The following is a 12592-nucleotide window of genomic DNA, read 5'->3' on the forward strand; positions in this document are numbered from 1 at the left end:
CATCAAACAATGTCTGCCCTCGTCAGAGGGTTCATAATCAAATGTTGTTTTCTTTCAACCAAAGGTATTGCATGCAACGTCGTCATTATCGTATGGCTTTACGCTACGTTGTTCATCTTTCGGCAAAGATATCTCAAACAACTCTTCCCTCGTCGGAGGGCTTTCATAATCAAATGTAGTTTTCTTTCAATGAAGGGTATTGCATGCAACGTCGCCATTATTGTATGGCTTTATGCTACCTTGTTTATCTTTCAGCAAAGATATTCAAACAACTCTTCCCTCGTCGGAGGGTTTTCATAATCAAACGTTGTATATCTTTCAACAAAGATACTGCACAACAACTCTGGCCTAACGTAGGGCCTTATACCACAATGTTCATCTTTGGCAAAGATTCTGCACAACCAGGGGCCCAAAATCACACTCAAGGACAAGGATAAAATTAAACATAAAAAAATAAAATAATAATAATAAAAAAAAAAAAAAAAACGCACAAATTTTCCTATTGCAAAGGTATTGCACAACCATGCCAGAGATATTGTGCATTTCATTTGAAATCTAGGTGTTCACATTTCTTTCTTTTTTCCCCCTCTTCTCCAGAATGAAAGTCTAACACAAGACCTGGTTTATACCTGACTGGATCTTCTCTTTTGGGGGTAGTATTCTACTTTCTCTCTCTTTTGGGGTAGGCTCCTCGTCCCTACCTCCTATCTCCGGCAGGACATGACGGTTCCGAGTACAACTTTTTCGGACCGCCAGACGGGGCTTACGCCAAAGAGAGACATTACATTTCTGTTTTATATTCAGCAAAAAATTGTCATCTTAAATTTCACTCAAGTCTGCGAGTATTCCTGATAGAAATGTAAGCGCAGTGTAGTTCTAGCGGGAAGACTAGCAGCTGTACATCATCGCACCATTAGCCAGGTAACTCCTAGCCAATCACATTTAAGCCAATGCTTTATTAGTCTGCTCACAATCTATCACATTGCATTTCAGTGTGCTAACATGGCAACCTCCACCACCACCACCAGTTGAGTCCCGTCCTTCTCGGAGGTAGGCTCCTGGTTCTGATCTTTTATGGATCTTTTTTTTTTATTAAACTTAAAACACTTAACAAGTGCTTTACAAACAACACCAAATAAAAATTTACTCTATTTACCTGCATAATGCACAAAAAGAAACAAAATTGTTTTCACCTTATTTAGCAGTGTAAATCTAGCAAATATTATTATTATTACTATTATTACTATTCTTCTTATTATTATTATTAATATTATTTTATTTAGTGCAAATTTACAACATTATGTTTTGTGATATATTACCCTGGAATTAGTAAAAAAAGAAAAAAGGGTTTTATACAGTTGCTGAGGTAGTGACCATAAATTTTGCATCCTCTCTCTTGCTAGTGTCATCCTCCATATTGTTTTCCTCTTGTGGAAAGTCTCAGAAATTTTATGAATGATAAAGTAAAATAAAAAGTACAGTAAAATGATTAAGCAAAAATTATATTTGCTGTGGTCTCCCATTCACTGCCATATAAGTTTACCTTTTGACAGTTTATTTGAAAAAAGACTATTGTGGTATTTAACACCCACTTTGCACAAATAAATTCTCCAACCTATTCATATAGAATGAACTTGCTATAATTATATTTGTGCAAACTGACTTTTACGTGCCACATACTACGTTCGCTGCAGTTTCCTGCTGAAAATACCACTAGAGGCGCTACAACAACTGTGTGTTTTATTCACTTTCACACAAATTATGACTACAACGGCTGATTGTGACTTTATAAACACAAATTTTTCGCACAATTACTCACACTGTTATGTTATGATATCAAGACACTTTTACTCTAACTCATCATTTAAAAAAACTAATATGCTTGTATTACAGACTCACCCACACATTTCAAAGTGATTGGTTTGCGCAGGAGCTCACCTCATAGAGTGTTTGACATTAAACTCGGAAGACCACGGTTTGAAACCAGTCAAGCACACAAGCTGACACGTGACATAACACGAGACTGTCATAGAAGCGACACAAGATGACGTGGTTGCTTCAGAAAATTTGCTTTTTGGACACTATCAGTTGGTTCAGGCATTAGTTTAGAGGTAAGGATGTATGGTTGGGCTTAGGTTAAAGTTTTAGGTTAAGGAGGTATATTTTACTCATTAAAGCCTCCATCTAACATTCACCTTGTTTGATTACGAAACTATTTCACTCTCTTTTGGCACCCCCTGCTGAACATTTCACTGGCAAACTACAGCCAAACGTGTTATGCCAAAATGTTGTCACGGTCACGTAATTTTTGTAGGATCGGAGTAGCCTGGCAGAAGGAAATTAAGAAGAATTAAAACAGAATTTCACCAAGATGGCCTAGAATACCAGAAATTCCTCAGAGCCATAAAACTAAGAGCTGACAAAATGGCTCCCTAAAGTCTGGCATGGCCCAGCTAAATGAGATGAAACACATTTGGCCAATAAAACAAACAAAAGAGACTTGTCCAGATAGCACATACTTGTAAACACTCATGTTAATAAATTGTTCGCATGACTGGAGGACTGATCTTCTAGAGAGGACCCCCACCGCTTTGGGGGCAGAGATGATGGGCAATAAAAGACACAGAGTTAAACAAGCTTTCCTTGTGAGATCCTCCTGAATTACAATGAACAACACAACGGCAATTCTATGACTCTTTATTCTGGACAATAACCAATTTTCTAGGCTCCAAATTAATCATGAAACATCCTCTCTGATCATTATTCTGCAAACAGCAACTAAAAAAGAAGTCCCTTTGTTTCATTCATTTAGTAACACACAAACACTTAAAAATGAGACATTTCCTGTGTAACATGCTAAAAAACTCATTACCAAGACACAGGAACATCTTAATCCAGGAACATTTCACACAAATTCACAGTACTTTGCTGAGTTAACCCTCTAAATACATCATATTTAGCCTTGCTAGATAATTCTGAAAATGATGTTATGACCTGTGATCATTTTAATAACTGACAAATCGATGATTTATAGCCTTTAATCTTGTATTACTCGTGTCATTTTACTAAGAATGGTAACTATTCAAGATAAAGCACATCATGTTTACTATCGTTGAGATTCTTTCTGCATTTCAGTAATGTTTATGTTAATTATTTTTTTATATATTTTTTATGTATCCAAGATATATAATGTATGGTTAAACCATGTACTACTTCGAGTGGGAATTTTTAAGAATCCTTTACACAAATGATTGTAAATCATCTTTGGAAAGGAAGGAGGGAGTTGACCATGTGACTCTGAAAAGCCACCTCTGATTGACTTAGAGCCTCTTTGGGGTGTGAAGAAACCGAATGGGTTAAAAGGCAAGCTTGGACAACCCCCAGTTGAGTTCTGAGTTCTGAGTTCTTCTCTTGCTCCACTCCCTCTTCAGCTCCACGCCCTGGCCCTCATGGCTTGTAGCCTCTTGTCCCTCAAGTTTCGTGCATTGTAGAAGTCCAGGAAAGCTCGGAGTAAAACTATGAGGAAGCACTTCTCTTCTCTGCACTAGGACACACACGTGATGGGAGTCACAAGTCTTCCATGTGGAAGGCCTCGATTCGAAGCCCTCATCACTCATCGACGCAACAGATAACAAACTATCCTCGATCTTAACAAGAGGTCCAAAAACATCGACAGAACCACCTGAACTTTCTACAAGAGCCAAAGAACCAAGCAACACAAAGAAACACAAGTACATCTCCAGACTTTGTTGAAAGAACTGGTGTCTCTCTAATATAATTTGGGTTACCCGATTGCAAAATGAGTTAGACTGAATTAAGTAACAGTGGTTCTCAAGGCATTGCCTACGGACTCTGTAAAGTAAATTTTTTCTGTATTGATCATTTCCAGTCAAGCTGTTCACTTTACTCACCAACCTGTTTTATGTTTGTATGTGTTAGATTAGTTTTATGTTTAGATTAGCAATAAAGTCTTGTTTGTATTCAAAGATAATTTGACTGTGGTATATTTTGATAAATAATCTCGTCAATTGATTTTTCAAAGATCTGGCCCTAAAGCTATACCTAAAATATTTGTGGCATTATTTTCAATAAGCCATGAGAATAATATTACTCCAATAAGTGAATTAATCTAATTCCCTTATTAAATTCCTTAGAATAGAAATTGTGAGCGGGTATGAGACGAGACGTTGTATTATGATTTTAATGGTGGAGAATTTTATTTAGACAAATAATCTAATAATTTATCCTTTATCTTTCTTATAATGGTTGTCGAATGCGACTAATTCCATTATAAAATTTCCTTACATTTAATGGTGTAGATATGTGGACAGTTTAATTTAATTCCTAACACACATACTGTTCCTTACATGTTCATGAGACCATTCTGCAATTTGCAATAGATAAAATCAAGTCCAGTGTTATTTATTTGTTGTTTGTTTCTCATTGAATAACCTGTTTTACTATAAAATAAGCCAGATTACCTTAAAATGGGTTACGAACAGCATTCCATGTTGGCTTTTAAGGTGAACTGTAATTGATGTGCCACTGGCGGCACCAAATAAAACTCCTCCATCCTCAGTCTTCCATTGTTTGGACAAATAGGTAGTGCTGCCCCAAACTCATGTCACTAGTTTAGCCTGAAGTTGTCGGGGTGATCAAACAGAGCAATGTTTTGATAGCACCACAGTGCCAGTTTGTTAATATTCTTCAGGGAATCAACCTACGGGTGGCTTATTCAGTTTTTTTTTCTGCATATAAAACTGGGATAGAACAAAGTATTGCATATCGGAATATGCAATATTTGTATAAGGACATATTTTATTTTACAGGTTACTGAGTGATAGTGCATGAAACAAAAACAGTTTACAACACTACACTGCCTTCTTCATTGACAGTAGCTTCATATGTGTGTGGTTTGGTGTGTTTGTGCTCTTGTTTGAATATGTGTGTGTGTGTGTGTGTGTGTGTGTGTGACAGAGAGAGTGAGAGAGAAAGAGAATTTAAAAGTTTCAACAGGTTCAGTTTAATAACCTACATCTAAGCTGTGCTACAATTCTGCAAACAATGTAATAACCTTTTAAATTGGCAGCTCTTTTATAATGTAAAACATTACAGGAATGTCACAAAAAAGGCAAGGGAATGTGTGAGTGAAAGCAAGCAGAAGTTAGCACAGTCAGAGAGAGACACAGTCAGAGAGAGGCAGGGCAGATATTGCGTCAGAGTAGAGCTGTGGTGGATGACCTCTGTTTCACCAGGCTCCTTGACCCTGGCAGAAATCAGTGACTATTGATCAGCTGCAGGAACACACACAAGCCGGTTCTCTATTCCGAGATCATATCAGTGAGGGAACATTTTCTTTGATGAAGTCAGGGAGCTTCACTCCCCTCAGGTCCCCTGTGTGTTTTTGAGTGTGTGTGTTTGTATTTGGCTGTGGTTTGGGGATAAATTTGTTCCCAGAAGTAAGCTGAATCTGACAAACCCTCCTTCTTTGAGGACATCCTTATTTGGGGGGGGGACTTTTCTTTTAGGGGTAGGGTTAGTAACAGACAGTAGATAAATATACATTTTTATGTGTATTTTTATTATTATTATTATTATTATTATTATTTATTTATTTATTTATTTATTTATTTTAGCTCTTTTTTTTCCTTTTATTGCAAAAAGTATCACAGTACATGCTTCAGGTGATTAGTGTTAATGATTTGGTTTAGTATGTAATTACAATTTAAATGTACTATACATATAATATAGTAATAATGGCATTTGACTTAGCACTACTAATTATATATATATATATATATATATATATATATATATATATATATATATATATATATATATATATATATATATATATAATATATTTATATATATAATAAGATACATAAGAGTTAAAAAAGGAATTTGAAAAACCTCAAAAGCTGTGGTCACACTACACTTTGTGCTCCTTTCACTTCCATTCAAACGTGCCTGAACAGGGGAGACTGGAAACGCAAGTCATGGATAGGAGTTTTACCTTCTGCTGTGCGCAAAATAAAAAATTTGGTGAACTCTAACTTGTGAAATCGCTTGATGACAAGACGTGTGAGCAACAGAAGATTGAAACATCACACACTGACCTCTTAGCTAAATACAAATAATACATTTTTTTTATTGTTGCAGGAAAGTGGATAGATGGTATATATTTACATTCTAAATACTGTATATCTTAATTTGTTGTTTGTGATTTTTTATTAAAACCAGAAGCCCTCGAGTGTGACATCATATCCTGTCCACTGCAGTGTCTGAAATAATTTTGCATGCTGAAAGCCTGGTGTGACCATAGCTTAACCCTAAGTATTACATTTTAGCATGTAATTTGTGCTACGGTCATGAATGACACATAATATAGCATAGATCAGACTAGCGATTTTGGCCTGGTGGACTGTAGATTGGCAAACAAAAAATAAATAAAACAAAACCAAAAAACCTTAGAATTAGATTGAAGAAGGGAGCCGAGCCATATTGGAGGGGTGAATATTAAATTCCTTTTTACCCTTACAAGTTATATCTCATCTTTTATCATCCTCATTTATTCTTATTATATTAATCAATGTTCTGTTTTCCTTTTACAATAAGGTGCAAGTAACATGTATGTCATCTGAGGGGTGAGTGTCTGGCCCATGCCAGAAATGCAGTAACAGTGATTATTCATTTATCCCGGCTCCTGGAGAATATGCATTTATCTTCTACTGCATTTATTCACAAAAATGTATATCTGTTATAATTATTACATAATTAATCAACTATTCTATAACAATTTGATTCTATTTTAATTCAGTCATTATTAATGGAATGGGAGAGAGATTTTAGTTATGATCTTATTATTATCCTTGTTTTTATATGGTTTGTAAAAGCAACCATTGCATACAACATATCACTGAGCTTTAACATCAACTTTCTTTATGATTTTATTGTCATATTAGGTGACTTTGTGCCGTATTAGGCCTTGTGTGCTCTTTGTCTTTCTCCGTGCTCTGTCCTAATTTTCTGCAGATGGTGAGGCCCTACATTCCACCAATGTTAGGGAGAAGGCCTCCAGTCCTGGGAAGGAGATAACACCTACCAGTTGCAATGTCTAAATCATTCAGTGTTTGGATTATTTATGATGCCCTCTAACATGTGACTTTGCCATAGTCAAAAACCCCAAAGAATGTTAATTGCTCTCCTTGGTACCTTCTTGATGTAGAGAAAGAGAAGTAGTCATAACTGATAGCTAACCCATGACATCTGCAAATTAGTTCTGTAAAACCAATGATGGGAACTTGATTAATGTTATGGATAACTAATTATTGTTTGTACGAAGGTGGAAACAGACCATATTTGTAAAGTGCTAACATTTTTGAAGTGACCTATCAGAATCTTAGAAAGTGTTGTACTGTCACACCTCTAATTCAATTAACATATGACTATAATTGCTTGTGAACGTTTTTTGTTTTTTTTGAATGTGTACTTCTTTTTCTCCATCTTTCTGAACTACTGGATCCCACTGACATGTGATGCTTATTGGAAATGCAAAGAACAATCAGTAAACTCTCTCTCAATTGATTGCAAACCTGACTTTGAGTTTTTATTCCTCAATATCCATATTGGGGACCCAGCTGTTTCCCCCAACAATATCTAGGTGCCAGAATATCATAGAGACTTGGCGGTGGGCTCTTTTGACATGGAAAAGTAAGCATACCCTTAGAAACCACTCAGAACACCCTAGCAAGCGCATAGAAACACAATAAAACCACACAATACAATGACACTGCAACACCCAAGCATCATCACATGACAACTTCCTCAGTAAATGTAAAAATCTATGTAATGTAAAGGTAAAAAAAAAAGAGTTACATTTTACACGTTTCTTTAAACAATTGAAATCTATGTTATGTCCCCACTTTGACAGCTACCATAGGTAAATGTACAGTATGTGCACCCATACTTGTGTGTGAAAGAGCACTACGGCAAAGAAGAAAGTGCTTGTGAGAGCACGTCAGACTTATCTGTTTCACTCAAAATTGGCTACAGTCTAATGCTTCAGAAAAGTTCACTGTTCAGTATAAAATATTCTTGCCCTTTCGCATTTTTGACATATCAACCTTCAACCACCATTCAGATAAGCATCTTTTTTTTTCTTTCCGTCTTTTTACAGCACCTCAGTTACCATATGTCTTTTCCATAATGAGAATGTACAGCATCTTTGAAGTCGTGGCACAAGAGATATTAAAGAGAAAAAAAAAAAAAAAATCCCTTTTGTCATTTCCTAATCCATGTTATCAAACACAAATTTGTCATTATGGAACTGAGCTCCACTGCATCATATTCTGCCATTAAATTGCCTTGGCTTAGTGGATTACTTCCTAAAGGCCATCTCGTGCTCTGACTGATAGTGGCCTGTGGTGCACTAGATAAGCATCATCTGCTTTGGCTGAATGAGAAGAAGGAGCTGGGTAAGACGTGGGGTTGATATACATAACTCACCTCCACCAGCTTGTTGGCATGCTCGCGGAACACCTGCGCATATTCCTTCACCTCTTTCTCGTTACCACTTTTGGCTGCCTCTATCAGCACAAGCAGGGGCACGTTGGTCTCCAGGAAAGAGTCAGATATGTGGTCCATCACAGCCTTCCTTAGCTGGAGAATAAAAGATAGAAAGAGAGAGAGAGAGAGCTGGGATCAGCTGCTGTACCACAAACCTATCCAGCACTTGAACTGGTACATACTACTATAAGACATTTAAAAGAAGTGAGCTTCAGGTTGGACATATTTGCTCCAGAGAGATTATGTGCTAAATTAAGTCAATTGGACCGTTCATACAAGACGTGTTCTAGCTAGACAGACAGAACAGAAAAGTGTGTTTATAGGCACATTAACTCCCATACACTTTTACATAAATGTTCCAGTCACCAAATGGTCAGATCTTTAGACGAAATAGATGTAATTTGAGAAAGATACATCCAGAGGTATTCAGAGCTGTTGAGTTCAATCCAAGCAGTGATAATGATCTATTTGACACAGTGGCACCAGACCGGTCTGATCCAGTGACCACTAATTCATTGTCAAATCACCTGTATCTGAGGAAAATCTTGAACAAACAACTTTGCCATGTGTCAATGAGGAATCAACAATTTGCACAAGAAGTGGAAGAACTGTCAGACCTCCAGTAAGATTTAAAGACTATATTACATAGTGACTGACATCAACTGATGATATATGCATTTTAAACTCATCTGATTATGATTGTCATCCTGTGGAAGGACTACTCTTTATGCTGTTCTGATTGTATTTATAACAGTGTTTGTGATGGTATATCATGATTCATGATTGTGGTTATTAATGCTTGTTGATGTGGTGATGTAATTTTCTTTCTAATTTAAGAAAGGAGGATGTAATATGATGTTGTGTGTAATGAGTTTTAGGTGTGTTTGATCACATGGTCCTCTTAAAAGAGGTGTGGTTTGAGAATAAAGACACACATTAAGCATGAAGCATGGTGTGGCTGTAAGTCTGTCTGCAGCAATTTCAGTAGCCCGCAAACACAGAAAGAAACCCACATTAATGACAAACACGGCATGGATGAGACGCTGGTAACTCTTTACAATAATACTCTTTTTGTAAACATAAATGCATTAGCTATCATGGACTAACAATGAACCATATTGTATTTATTTATTTATTTTGCTGCACTTAATTTTGGTTAATGCTAATTTATTAAAATTCACTTGCTTAGTGTTTGTTCATGGTAGTTCATAATGCATTTATTATTGTTTACATGCACAAATTTTAATGTAACAAATTGTATATGTAGAAATAACCATTAACAAAGATTAATGGTCAAATTGTTAGTTCATTTTAATTATTAATTAATAATCATTTTAATTAACTAATGTTTACAAATAAAACCTTATTAAAAAGTGTTACGGAGATGTTTGGTTTTACTGATTTTTAACTTGACATGGCATCTTAAATATGTGGCACTTAAAGCGGAAATATAGTGAAATATGGCACAATGGTCAAAGAAAATCCATCTGGCGAGTGTGTAAAAACTAGGGGTGTAACGGTTCTCGGTAAAAAAATGAACCGTAAGGTTTGCCACACACGGTTCGGTAAGCATTGGCGCCGCGGTTCACCTTAAGTTTAATGACGCATCTGGAGCACAAGGTTTGGTGAAGGAAACAAAGCGTCAAATATACAGGCACAGTTACAACCTCCGCTAATGCACCTCTATGGCTCTGTAGATAAACAAGCTCCATCTGTGTTTCAACTTGATGACATCACAGTTCTGCACACATTGTGTGTAGTTGAAAATGGCAAGTGGAGAAAACGATTCGCTGAGAGAGAAGCCCCATGCATTTCTCCTTTCTGGAAACATTTTCTTTTTGCAGTCAATTAAAACGGCGATGGTCAAAAAAAGTTGACAAAACAGGCACTGTTTGCCGACATCGCTCGACGCGAGTGCCGTATACTGGTAATTTATGTAAAAAAATGCGAGCGAGGGTTTAAAACGCACACATGAGTTCTTCCCGTTTCCTTGTGTGGCTGTAATCTATCGAGCATGCGAGCATCAATAATGCACTTAATTAATGCCATTAAAATGCATTCCTTCTTGTATCCATTTTAATAGCAAGGTTATTCCTTTTATAGTGAAGTACAGATTTTTGTTAAGGGCAAAACTGTTGAAGTGTTTACCAAATAGAGTATTCTTTGGATTTTGAAGTAATATTATTATTATTTTTTTTTTATTTTTTTTCTGAACATAGCAAATACTGAACCGTACCGAAACAGTGACCCTAAAACCATGATACAAACTGAACCATGAGAAATTTGAACGGTTACACCCCTAGTAAACCTTGTAAAGGGTCAGAGAGATAGTGTAAAAGCATCATGTACTGTAGAACTAAATGACTGTTTGTTGTACAAGAAACCTTGAGGAACATTATAAGAGGACTTGAGGGGGAAAAAAGTGTGGAATACGGCCCCTATAAGTGCAGGTAGAATGCATTTTTAGGGGCAAACTGTAGAGTGTGGAGTAGGCCATGGAAACATTAGGACATCATCTTTTCAATCAATGTGCAGCACTCTGTAGAGCAGTTCTTGACCACCTGAGCATGAAATTCAAAAAAAAAAAAAAAAAGAAAAGAGCACACTCTGTAGGTAATGATCCTTCTCCCCATGTGCCCATAATTTAATTGAAATGTTTTAATGAACCCTGCCGCTCTGTCTCTAATTACCTTTGGCAAAGGATGTGTGCCTGTCTTCCTAATGGTCTGGGTGCCACCCCAGGAAAAATGGAAAGGATAAAGGGGGGGGGGGGGGGAATACAGCATATATAATTTTTAAATGCTTAAACTAACTGAAGATACTGTACTGCCCTAAAAAACTGAGATACGGTGTGTACATGAGTCATGTCATGTTTGAAACAGGAACTACATGGTAATGAAGACCATTATTGTGCTAGTATTTGAATATATTAATATTCTTAAACTGGGATTGGGTCAGACTGTGTTTCAGTTCCCCCACCCCTGCTTAAAATAATTTTTTCAGTTCTCACAGAGCTTGAGAGGGGCCTAGAGTCATCTTTCTCTGCTTTTTATTTATTTATTTATTTTTTTTTACTAAGAATATTTAAGCCATAATTATTTTCCTTTGACAGAGACCAAGACATTATGGGGTCAGTTCCGCTTGAGTCTTACCATCGTTATTATGCCAGCAAGATTAATTCCTGTTTACTGGAAAAAATTAAATTTTAGGTTGCAGACTTGTACTTGGAGCCAGTTAATTTATTTAACATACTGCACGTTAATAATGGCTTAAACAAAAGGCATATCCCAGCATGTTTAAGTGGTAATGATGAATAATTATACAGAAGTTCCAAATACAATAAATGTAAGAACATTTTATGTGATTGTTTATTGTCTTTAAAGCTTCACTGTGCTTTAAAAAATAAATAAACCATGAATGTAATTGTAATGATTTGTAATGAACATCTCCACAAAAGTTGTACAGATTTATAGAGGGCATTTAAGCCAATACGTTTAATTCATGCCAACTAGAAAATCAAAATTTTACAATGTTTGCCAACATTTAACATCAAAAATATTATTCCCTTGCTAAAAAAGCCTGTTAAATGTTCCAACAACACATTTTTTAAACTGTTTTAAAGCATGTTAAAGCTACTGTTGGCAAGAGAACAAGTAGTGCACAGTGAAGCCCCTGATGTCTAATGTCTTTTTCAAATTGAGAATTGAAGTTATAGCCATGTAATCTCAGGACAAAATTGGAAAAAAAAGCTTGACAAATGGAGTGTGTGGTGGGCTCCTCACAGACAACAAAAACAGCTAGCCAAAAATTAGAAACACTGAGGTTGGAGTGCTTTGTCTTAAATTGCTCTGAGAGACTTAAAAAAAAAACAACAACAAAAAAACAAAAAACAAAATGCAAATCTTGTGATCATACCCATCATTTTCTCCTCCCTGTTTTTCTCTCTTTCTAACTTCCTGATTACTTCTCTTTGTTCTGTTCATCCATATGGCACAGACGTGCCGGTTGTAGGGCTTTACTGGTT

General features: G+C 36.2%; 1 protein-coding gene across 3 annotated transcripts in view; it reads right to left on the reverse strand.

The window, feature by feature from the left end:
- LOC127444566 (catenin alpha-2) overlaps positions 1–12592 on the reverse strand; it is a 784313-nt gene that overhangs the window by 113124 nt on the left and 658597 nt on the right. For all 3 annotated transcript variants that reach the window (XM_051704010.1, XM_051704011.1, XM_051704012.1), the window contains one exon: positions 8509–8661. In XM_051704010.1, coding sequence (XP_051559970.1) covers positions 8509–8661 — 153 coding nt within the window. The remainder of the gene's footprint in view (positions 1–8508; positions 8662–12592) is intronic.

Source organism: Myxocyprinus asiaticus, chromosome 8, assembly GCF_019703515.2.
Source record: "Myxocyprinus asiaticus isolate MX2 ecotype Aquarium Trade chromosome 8, UBuf_Myxa_2, whole genome shotgun sequence".
NCBI classification, from domain to species: domain Eukaryota; kingdom Metazoa; phylum Chordata; class Actinopteri; order Cypriniformes; family Catostomidae; genus Myxocyprinus; species Myxocyprinus asiaticus.